The sequence below is a fragment of the Sinocyclocheilus grahami genome, unplaced genomic scaffold (genome assembly GCF_001515645.1).
Source record: "Sinocyclocheilus grahami isolate Dianchi unplaced genomic scaffold, SAMN03320097.WGS_v1.1 scaffold1189.1, whole genome shotgun sequence".
Lineage (NCBI taxonomy): Eukaryota > Metazoa > Chordata > Actinopteri > Cypriniformes > Cyprinidae > Sinocyclocheilus > Sinocyclocheilus grahami.
Window position 1 is genome coordinate 247408 of NW_015506368.1, and position 11967 is coordinate 259374.

The window sequence follows — 11967 nt, forward strand, 5'->3', positions numbered from 1 at the left end:
AGGGAACTGTCTTGAGAAAAGTTTCGATGGCAATGACATTTTCTTCTCCATATAAAGCGCAACTCTGCTTTGTTTACAGCGGTAAACAAGGAAACGCTATATTGCTGTCGGTTCATAAGCAGTGTTGCCAAGTCTTCGGTTTTCCCGCGGAATTGGGCTACTTTAACACTGTTGCCACGGGTTGTTGTTCATGTCTGTGGGTTGAAGCGACCCCAATAACGTGTATTTTACCCCCAGAATGCGATTTTTACAGGGGAACCCCCCCTCGAAACATGATTGGACTAGTTTTATTGCGAAAACCTGGCAACCCTGTTCATTAGTGCCACCTGCTGTCAGAGAGTGCGTCTCATTCAGACCTGCTGTTTTTGTAGCAAATAAATAAATAACACCTAAAGTCAGACCATTCTGTTTTTGTTTTAAATCCTGAAATTAATCTAAATCTAAATCAAAAACAACTGCCCGTGCAGATCGGGATTAAAATTTAGTGGTTGCCTGTAATTTCAAATGGCTGGATATTTTAGTTTAAAGCCAGTTTGTTTGTTACAAAGCAAATAGCCAATAAATAAATTTGCTTAAAAACCAGTATCAGAATCCAATTTGCTAGTAAAAAAGAAAATCTGAATCAGCTATGATCGGCACATCACTAATTAAAATACTAAGTAAAAGGCCTCAAATTTGAAGTACAATCTGGGATGTCTTTTTCTATCAATTCTTCAATAGGTAGATCTTGTCTTTCATAAAGGCCGAGGTCAGGGATCTTGGGCCTAAAAAGGTTGGTGACCACTGCTGTAGGGTTTAAGGGTATATTATAAATTTGCTTATATGAGTATTAATTTTTGTCGCCTTCCACACGCAGGAACGCACGGACGCGATGACGTGCACGCACGTTACGTCACACGTCTTGCGTATTGACGTCTCGTCACGTCGGAGCGGTTCATCATGGCGCTGCGCAGCGCGGCGCGTGTTCTGCTGCGAGCGAATGCGGGGCTGAAGCATCACGCGAGGGGTCTTCGGTTCAGCGGTGAGCGGTGCTGTGCTGGACGATAATACTGTGAATGTGCGGATAATGAGTTAAATAATCAGTAATTTGCTTAAAAACCAGTATCAGAATCCAATTTGCTAGTAAAAAAGAAAATCTGAATCAGCTATGATCGGCACATCACTAATTAAAATACTAAGTAAAAGGCCTCAAATTTGAAGTACAATCTGGGATGTCTTTTTCTATCAATTCTTCAATAGGTAGATCTTGTCTTTCATAAAGGCCGAGGTCAGGGATCTTGGGCCTAAAAAGGTTGGTGACCACTGCTGTAGGGTTTAAGGGTATATTATAAATTTGCTTATATGAGTATTAATTTTTATTGATATTGTGTGAAATCATATTGTCAATGTTTGTTTTATGCTTCTATTTTATTTTGTGAAGCACTTTGAGCTGCATTATATATATGAAAAATGCTATGCAACTAAATTTTATTATTAAGAATCTAGTTTAAATCTTGAGATAAAATCAACGACTGTTTATAATTGCATGCAGCAAATGCAGTGTCTCGTCAATGTTATCAAAGTTGCAGGTTACATAGAATTAAATGAAAAATTATTAGAGACTGAGAATTATATTGTGATATTTTAAGGACATTTTCCAACCAAATTCTCCTTATAGTTTTTTTTGTTTTGTTGTTGAAATCAGCATAAATAAATACTATCCTGGTGTATATTTAAATAGTACATTACAAATGTAATATTTTGCATAATGAAAATGCTGTAACAATGCAAATTGTCACTTCATGCAAAATTAGTGATAATAATTAAGTGTGAATGTAAACTTAGTGGTACAGAAACATCATACTATCAATCACCAGGCATCAATAGGACATTTAATATAACGTTTTCTTATTTTCTGGCTTCCAGTCCGCATTCCCCTCGACAGAGTAAAGACGCAGTGGGAGCAGACAAACGGACCGTACCACATCAAGAGGCTCGCCGAACACTACGGGATCTACAAGGACCTCTTTCCCATGGCGTATTTTGTGCCGCGGCTCATGCTGCGTGTGGCGTACGGAGAGGACAGCAGCACAACAGTGCATTATGGGAACCACTTAACACCGAGTCAGGTGAGGACTCAAAACTTGTAACGACTGTTTCTGTTTGAAATCAAGAAAGCAGACTTTGATTTGTGCTGTTTGTGTGAAATCCTCAGGCGGCACAAGCACCTCAGGTACATTTTGACGCGGAAGAAAATTCTCTCTGGACGCTGTTGTTAACCAGCCCAGGTACATCAAAATATTTACCTTAAATACTATATATATATACATATATATATATATTTTTTTTTTATCGAATGACATCTGTAGTACATATTCCAATGACAGTGTGTGTCCAAATACTTTTAATAATGCTTTATTTATTTATTAATTTAATAATATTATATCTATTATCAGCTTACTACACCAGTAAGCTGATAACTCACAAATATCAGCTTATTAAAATAACCAGTGTTCCCCATTTACATGCAAATCAGTAACCTGACAACGCAAGTAAGCTGCGTTTACATGATTTCATTAATAAATCAGGTTATTTCCCTGTAGTGACGTCAAAATATAATCATTTGCGTATCTGACTCCGAGTATTCCATACGTTTGTCAGTTGTGATGTTAAATTAAGCTTGCAACATGTCGGGAAACTTACAGCTCATATATTATCCTCTTGTAACTGAACCACTTCTACTTCTGCTGCACGAGATGAGAACACATTTTTATCATTTTCTGAGTCATGAAAAAGTGCTTTTGTGATGTATTTCCTTCTTTCTTTACTGCAGGACGTTTGCTCGGTCTAGATGCGCTTAAATCTGCACTAATGATGCGTTCCTGTCACGTATCACACATGTGCACTTCAATAAGCCTACAGAAAGCGGGTTGTTGCATTTACATGCCGTGTGAAATTGGAGTAAGAGGCAAAAAACTACCTGTTGCGACCGGTTTATGCTTACGCCGTTTATGACCGTACTCCGATAAAAGAAAACGGGTTGCCACATTTACATGAACAAGTGCGTTTTCGGCTTAAGCATAATCGGCTTAAGAACATGCATGTAAACGCGCTCATAGACACTGTATATAAACACATATATATATATATATATATATATATATATATACACACACACACACATATATATATATATATATATATATCTTGTATATATTTTTTTTCAAATGATAAGTGCTCTTTGGTCATTTGGCCTTCAGAAATGTCAAGTTAGCATTTAGTAAACTGCTATTTGAAGTGCCTCCACAAGATGGTGATACAGTGACATAAACTGTGTGTTTTACAGATGAACATCTGCTGGATGCTGAGCAGGAGTATCTTCACTGGCTAGTGTGAGTATGTTTGTTATCCTGTATCACTTTACACATATGAATAATTTTTTCAGCAAAGCTCACATTCCAACAAGAACAAAATCCATACATTTGATTTAAGGAGGAACAGCTGAAGATCATAATGTCATAGAGACTCTTGATTTGAGGCCAGTAAACAACCACATACAGTAAAAACATGCTAAAAACCACCGTGCTCACCTTAACCTCATGCACTGTCTGACCTCAGTGCCTGGCCTGAAAAAAAGAATCGTTTGACAAAGTACGTGATGATATCGGTTTCTAATGACTTCATTTATTACAGTGGGAATATCCCTGGAAATTCTGTGTCATCAGGGGAAGAGTTCTGCCCTTACATCAGTCCATTTCCAGCCAGAGGAACAGGCTTTCACCGATACATCTTCATCCTGTTTAAACAGGAACATCCAGTTGATTTCAGCTCAGACCTCAGGTCCTCCCCATGGTCAGTAGTTTCAGCCACAGTCTGGACAGTAATAATAAGGTCATGATAATATGTAAGGGGATATTGCACATCCATCTGGTTGTTATCGCAGAATAAAGCCAGACAGGCTAATCAGCAGCCTGACGTGAAGCAGAAGTCTGTCATATAAGACTGAAGGGCTTTATTTTGTTAACAACTGGCTGGATGCACATTATCCTGCTTATTACACAGCTGCTTGCCACAAAAGTAAATCATTAGACAACGAAACATTGATCAGCGACAGCGGATTGATACATTAAGCATATAATTACTGCGGTCAAGATGACTGGTAGTACCCGCATGAGCCTGTGTTATTACTTTTATCAGGAAATAACACACCTTGGAATGTTGGGATTGACCAATCAGAATCAAGTATTCCAGAGAACTATTCTGGGTCATTTCTCACCCTATTATTATTAAAAAAGAAAAGTAATATACAGTACTTGTTAAACGCTTGAAAAAGAATTTTTAACGACTTTAAACGATTTTTTTTATTAAGTCTCTTTTGTTCAACAATGCTGCTATTATTTGATCAAAAATACAGAAAAATCTGTAATATTGTGAAATATTATTACAAATTAAAATAATTGTTTTCTATGTGAATGTATGTTAAAATTAAATGTATTCCTGTGATCAAAGCTGATTTTTCAACATCATTACTCCAGTCTTCAGTGTCACATGATGTATCTATAATATATCTTTTTTCTTTCTTTCATTTTTTCAGAATTCTTTGAGCAGAAAGTTCAAAAGAACAGCATTTATTTCAAATAGAATCTTTTGTAACATTAGAATTGTTTTATTTTCATCAATTATTTAATCAATTTAATGCATATTTGCTGAAGCATTAATTTGTATATACAGTGGGGCAAAAAAGTATTTAGTCAGCCACCAATTGTGCAAGTTCTCCCACTTAAAAAGATGAGAGAGGCCTGTAATTTTCATCATAGGTATACCTCAACTATGAGAGACAAAATGAGAAAAAAAATCCAGAAAATCACATTGTAGGATTTTTTTGCAGCCTTGACGACAGCATTCTGTAAAAAAAACTTGCACTCATTTTCAGTGACGCCCTGCTTGTAGTATTTGTAGTGAATACTGTAATGCTGTAGCCCAGGGGCCTCTGGATATCTTAAGGCGCCCCTGTGCATAGCACTAAAACAATCAGTATAAAGCAAAGCCATTGGTAATATGTTGATGTCTCTTTTTGAACATTTGCAGAAATACGTATTCTTTCTCTCATATTTGCAGCTACTGTCTGAAGCAACGGACTTTCCGAACATTAGACTTCTACAGGAAGCACCAGGATAAGATTACTCCAGCCGGTCTGTCTTTTTTCCAATGCCAATGGGATCAGTCTGTCTCTCATACCTTTCACACGCTATTGAGTGAGTAACAAGGTGTAGACATGCTAGAACAACTTCCCTTCTTGTATGATGAACAAGAGATTTTCTCGTAGATTTAGTTACTACCGTTCTATTTATAGCCAGTTTCCGCTTCTCAAAATAGCACTTATTACTTGTGGTTTGTTGTGACCCAGTTACAGTATATTCAGGTACAAAACCAGTCATTAGTAATGAGTCATGAAAACTGGCTTAACACACACTCTGGAAAAAAATCATTGCTCATGTGCTTTATTTTACAGATATGAGAGAGCCGGTGTTCGAGTATGACAGACCTCCAGTGTATCACCCACCGCAGAAGAAATACCCTCACGGACAGCCTCTCAGATACCTGGACCGCTACAGAGATGGAGCCGAAAAGACCCATGGGATTTATTAAACACATGCGTGTATCATGATCACTGTACAACTGAAACAGCCGGGCTTTTGTTTGTAATAAACTAAATGTTATCAGCTGTGTTGAGCCAAATTGTGTGGGCAAAAAATGTGTTTAGCTCAAAGCAGCTTTCTGTTGAACTCGTCTTAGAGTTCAGACTTTTTTTTTTTACTCACAATTCTGAGAAAAAAATGTTCCTGTCAGGCGCATACATTTTGTCTAACAGTATGTTTATTGTATGCAATAAACAAAATATCTCAAGAGCTAACTTTGAAGGGGACACAAATACAGCAAATAATTCCCAGATAGGGTCTCAAAACCAGAATCCACAGGAGACGTTCTTACAATATTTGAAAATATTTGAAAAAAAAAATGTTTCTGAAAGTAATTTGGTCCAGACTCTGTTGCTATCTGTGAAGCCAAGCACAAGAATAGCCTACTAATGTAAATTTGTTAACCCACAGTAACACATTTTAACAGATTAATCGCATATTTTCGTTTGCTGCATGCTTTTACTACGGAGACGGCACCAGAGGTGAGGGGGCACAGTAACCAAGGTGGCCGGGGCCCCTCAGGCCCCCCCCGCTGTGTATCCGTCAGTGTTGCCAAATCCACGGTTAGGTCCCATGGAATTGGGCTACTTCATCACTGTTGTTTTTTTTTTTAGGTCCGCGGGATGAAGCGACCCCAATAACGTGTATTTTAGCCCCCGGAACGCGATTTTTACCGGGGGACCCCCTCAAAACGCAGATAGTTTGGGCTAGTTTTAAGTAGTAATTAGGCGGGTTTTGTTGTGAAAACCTGGCAACCATTTCTGTCAGGAAGGTAATGGTATTATTGCTAACATAGCGACTCATTTAAAAATACATTGGCATCATCTGTATTAAAGAGAAACTAATCACTTCATTCGATGTTCAAGTGAATAAAATAGCCTTGACAGTCTTACTAACAGGAGTTCCTCAACTATTAGCTTTGTTCACCAGACTCGTGTGTGTGTGTGTGTGTGTGTGTGTGTGTGTGTGTGTATGTGTGTAGGTGATGTAAAAGAGGAAAGCAGGCATTTGGACCAAAGCACTGTGAGGCAAGGGAGGGGGAGACTCCAAATGTTTCTAAACTTAAAACGCATTTTTGACCCCCGTTTGTGTTGTTTTACTACCTACACAATTATTTTAAATATAAATCATTGTTATTTACAATACACAGCGTGGTTTTTAATCACATTTTGAGGGGGGACAACTCAGATACTTTCATACCCCTCCCCCCCAGTGGAAACGAGTGAGGGCAAGACTATTTTTGAATATGTCAACAGATTTCCTGTTGTGACAGCACAGAGTTAGTTCAGGTGCGCTCTTGGCAGCGCTTCTATTATCCCTGTAGACTCGTCACCAGATCGGATCTCAGGACCAGGCGATCTTCAGCATCTCATCCACATCCAGAAGTTTTTCCCGGGCTTTTCCCAGGGATTTGCCCCTTTTCTCCTCCGCTGCATTAATTTTCTCCCATTGTGAAAAAAGCACCGCTCTCACACCTGTTGACACACAAGACCCAATAATAAACTTTTGTTTTCACTTTAAAAATCTGATGCATATATGTATTTATTTTGATTTTCTTTTTCTTTTAAGAATCAGCTTAGAATCTTGGAACAAAATCCATTCCATGACAAAGCATGGCTTTCATCAAAATTGTATTCCAAACCCAATACAATGCAATAATCCAGAAAAACATGCATGTGCAAAACAGATGTTTAAAGACCGAATCAGCAGAAAAATCAGCAGAGTGAATGCTTTTGACCAAACCAAGTGAATGTTCATCGCAGGCAGCATTATAATGAATCACAGATGCGTGTCTCAACGTGAAAGTTTTTCCAACGTGTAGTAGCTAGTATAATAAAGCTTCTTTCTAAGACCTTATAAGAATCAAGGTCTGAGGAAGCATTACACATATCCCTCACGTATCAGACAATCCTAGAATGCATTGAAGTGAGCTCAGAGAAACAGATGCATACAAACTGGAGGATGAGAGAAATATCAATGAAGAACAGATTTTGCCTGGAGAGGAGCCTTGGTGAAATAACTAGAATTCATATCTACAGCTGAATAATAGTCATGTTAATTTTATTTTAAATTAATGTAAAAATGCCTTCAATCGACATCAAGTGCCATTCTAAAATAAAAACATCCAAATTAAAATAAAACTAAAAAAATTTATGAATTAATTGTGCCTTTTTTAAAATATAAAGATATAATTTGTATTAATGCAATAATGTACTAATTCTATTCAATGTTTGGTTTTAATTAATCATTAATTAATTAATAATATTATTTGTATTCATTTTATTTATTAATGTAAACATGCCTTCTATCAGCATTTTAGTGCCATGCTAAAGTAATAAAAACATTGAACATATGAACAATCTACAATTTGTATATTAATGCATTTTCCTTCATCGTATAAATGCCTTTGCTCAGCATTTTAGTGCCATGTTAAAAATAATGAAAATTTTATAATTAATATAAACTATGATTTGTAGTACTGCCTTTGCTCATAATATTGTGACATTTTTCTTGCAATATTTCACACAATATTATGCCTTTAATCTGCAACGTCATAATGTCAGAATATTATCCTCAAAACATTAAGATTTATTCTTACAATGTTACAAACTTTTCCTCAGAATCTTGTATTTTTTTGGTATTTGATTATTGTAATGTGGTACTACAATGCCATCATACATATCTGATGCTGCTTGAATATACTTCATATGTTTTGCTATTTGATACTTAGGAACTTAAATTACTATTTTACCATATAAATAGATAAAAAGCATTAAAGTGTGCTTATGGCACACTCTATCGATAACAATGAGTCCTGTTATGAGCTTCATTTGTATGCTGACATTGCTCTTAATCAGTTATATATGTGTCCCTGGAGCACAAAAGCAGTGTTAAGTCGCTGGGGTATATTTGTAGCAACAGCCAAAAAAACAGTGTATGGGTCAAAATTATCGATTTTTCTTTTATGCCAAAAATCATTAGGATATTAAGTAAAGATCATGTTCCATGAAGATATTTTTTTAATTTCCTACCGTAAATATATTAAAACTTCATTTTTGATTAGTAATATGCATTGCAAAGAACTTCATTTGGACAACTTTAAAGGCGATTTCGATTTTTTTGCACCCTCAGATTCCAGATTTTCAAATAGTTGAATCTCGGCCAAATATTGTCCAATCCTAACAAACCACACATCAATGGAAAGCTTGTTTATTCAGCTTTCAGATGATGTATAAACCTCAATTTAAAAAAATTGACCCTTATGGCTGGTTTTGTGGTCCAGGGTCACATATTAGGTTGACTTTAGTAAGGATGATGCAGTCTCGGGGGTTTTGGTATCTAGTGTGTCTAACCTCGTGTTTGCAGAAGGGCAGTGATCGCTTGAGCGCCCGGTTTGTTGACTGACAGATCCAGCTTGCCCGCCTCCATATCCTGAATCAAAACGCGTGCCGTATCGAAACTGTCGTTCATGGTGGTTGCAATCACACCGGTAGGTCCGCGTTTGACCCAGCCGCTGCAGTACAGACCTGCCCAAACATTAACACAGACAATTACAAATATAGGTGGGGGGGGGACAAAATGACTGTCCACTGCTCCGGGTGTTTGTGTGCGTGTGTGTGTGTGTGTGTGTGTGTGTGTGTTTACTATTCAATGCTGTGCGTGGGCACTTGAAAGGGAAAAATGCAGAGCACAAATTCCAAGCATGGGTTCTCACACTTGGCCAGACGTCACATCACTTTATTATAGATACATTTGTTAATACAGCTAGGATGAAAATATATATGCCGATTTTAAAACTAGTGATGTGTGTTTTTCCCAGATAGGGTCTCAAAACCAGAATCCGCAGGAGACGTTCTTACAATATTTTTTTTGGACGAGTACAAAAGCTTTTCCATCAATTGCCCACCAAATGTAGTTTCCAACTAATATACTTAGCAGTGGAAACTGACCGACATCTGGGGAAGTCGTGGCCTAATGTTTAGAGAGTCGGACTCGTAACCCAAAAGTTGCGGGTTTGAGTCTCGTACCGGCAGGGATTGTACTATTTTACCATATATGAGTCCCTAGCTTCATTTGTATGCTGACATTGCTCTTAATCAGTTATATATGTGTCCCTGGAGCACAAAAGCAGTCATAAGTAGCATGGATATATTTGTAGCAACAGCCAAAAAAACAGTGTATGGGTCAAAATTATCGATTTTTCTTTTATGCCAAAAATCATTAGGATATTAAGTAAAGATCATGTTCCATGAAGATATTTTTTTAATTTCCTACCGTAAATATATTAAAACTTCATTTTTGATTAGTAATATGCATTGCAAAGAACTTCATTTGGACAACTTTAAAGGCGATTTCGATTTTTTTGCACCCTCAGATTCCAGATTTTCAAATAGTTGAATCTCGGCCAAATATTGTCCAATCCTAACAAACCACACATCAATGGAAAGCTTGTTTATTCAGCTTTCAGATGATGTATAAATCTCAATTTCAAAAAATTGACCCTTATGACTGGTTTTGTGGTCCAGGGTCACATATTAGGTTGACTTTAGTAAGGATGATGCAGTCTCGGGGGTTTTGGTATCTAGTGTGTCTAACCTCGTGTTTGCAGAAGGGCAGTGATCGCTTGAGCGCCCGGTTTGTTGACGGACAGATCAAGCTTGCCCGCCTCCATATCCTGAATCAAAACGCGTGCCGTATCAAAACTGTCGTTCATGGTGGTTGCAATCACACCGGTAGGTCCGCGTTTGACCCAGCCGCTGCAGTACAGACCTGCCCAAACATTAACACAGACAATTACAAATATAGGTGGGGGGGGGACAAAATGACTGTCCACTGCTCCGGGTGTTTGTGTGCGTGTGTGTGTGTGTGTGTGTGTGTGTGTGTTTACTATTCAATGCTGTGCGTGGGCACTTGATGAGTCCCTAGCTTCATTTGTATGCTGACATTGCTCTTAATCAGTTATATATGTGTCCCTGGAGCACAAAAGCAGTCATAAGTAGCATGGATATATTTGTAGCAACAGCCAAAAAAACAGTGTATGGGTCAAAATTATCGATTTTTCTTTTATGCCAAAAATCATTAGGATATTAAGTAAAGATCATGTTCCATTAAGATATTTTTTTAATTTCCTACCGTAAATATATTAAAACTTCATTTTTGATTAGTAATATGCATTGCAAAGAACTTCATTTGGACAACTTTAAAGGCGATTTCGATTTTTTTGCACCCTCAGATTCCAGATTTTCAAATAGTTGAATCTCGGCCAAATATTGTCCAATCCTAACAAACCACACATCAATGGAAAGCTTGTTTATTCAGCTTTCAGATGATGTATAAATCTCAATTTCAAAAAATTGACCCTTATGACTGGTTTTGTGGTCCAGGGTCACATATTAGGTTGACTTTAGTAAGGATGATGCAGTCTCGGGGGTTTTGGTATCTAGTGTGTCTAACCTCGTGTTTGCAGAAGGGCAGTGATCGCTTGAGCGCCCGGTTTGTTGACTGACAGATCCAGCTTGCCCGCCTCCATATCCTGAATCAAAACGCGTGCCGTATCGAAACTGTCGTTCATGGTGGTTGCAATCACACCGGTAGGTCCGCGTTTGACCCAGCCGCTGCAGTACAGACCTGCCCAAACATTAACACAGACAATTACAAATATAGGTGGGGGGGTGAATGAAGTACCCACAGTACCTTCAGTAGACTACAAAGCACTGAACAAAAATGACTGTCCACTGCTCCGGGTGTTTGTGTGTGTGTGTGTGTGTGTGTGTGTGTGTGTTTACTATTCAATGCTGTGCGTGGGCACTTGAAAGGGAAAAATGCAGAGCACAAATTCCAAGCATCCAAGCATGCGTGGGCACTTGAAAGGGAAAAATGCAGAGCACAAATTCCAAGCATGGGTTCTCACACTTGGCCAGACGTCACATCACTTTATTATAGATACATTTGTTAATACAGCTAGGATGAAAATATATACGCCGATTTTAAAACTAGTGATGTGTGTTTTTCCCAGATAGGGTCTCAAAACCAGAATCCGCAGGAGACGTTCTTACAATATTTTTTTTGGACGAGTACAAAAGCTTTTCCATCAATTGCCCACCAAATGTAGTTTCCAACTAATATACTTAGCAGTGGAAACTGACCGACATCTGGGGAAGTCGTGGCCTAATGTTTAGAGAGTCGGACTCGTAACCCAAAAGTTGCGGGTTTGAGTCTCGTACCGGCAGGGATTGTATGAGGGACGAGGGAATGTACAGCTCTCTCTCCCACCTTCAATACCACGACT

The 11967-nt window shown here is 38.0% G+C and overlaps 2 protein-coding genes across 2 annotated transcripts in view; one reads left to right on the plus strand and one right to left on the minus strand.

The window, feature by feature from the left end:
- The first annotated feature begins 903 nt into the window (after positions 1-903).
- LOC107567802 (39S ribosomal protein L38, mitochondrial-like) lies at positions 904-5782 on the plus strand. Its single transcript, XM_016253568.1, has 7 exons — positions 904-1033; positions 1906-2108; positions 2195-2267; positions 3326-3371; positions 3673-3831; positions 5098-5234; positions 5492-5782. Exons 1-7 carry the CDS (start codon positions 940-942, stop codon positions 5626-5628), a joined length of 849 nt encoding a protein of 282 aa, XP_016109054.1. The 5' UTR covers positions 904-939; the 3' UTR covers positions 5629-5782.
- Positions 5783-6794: 1012 nt separating this feature from the next.
- fdxr (ferredoxin reductase) overlaps positions 6795-11967 on the minus strand; it is a 22880-nt gene continuing 17707 nt past the window's right edge. Inside the window, exons 11-12 of the mRNA XM_016253576.1 lie at positions 11133-11306; positions 6795-7153 (exon numbers count right to left, since the gene is read on the minus strand). Of these exons, the coding sequence (XP_016109062.1) occupies positions 7023-7153; positions 11133-11306 (305 nt within the window). The 3' untranslated portion in view covers positions 6795-7022. The remainder of the gene's footprint in view (positions 7154-11132; positions 11307-11967) is intronic.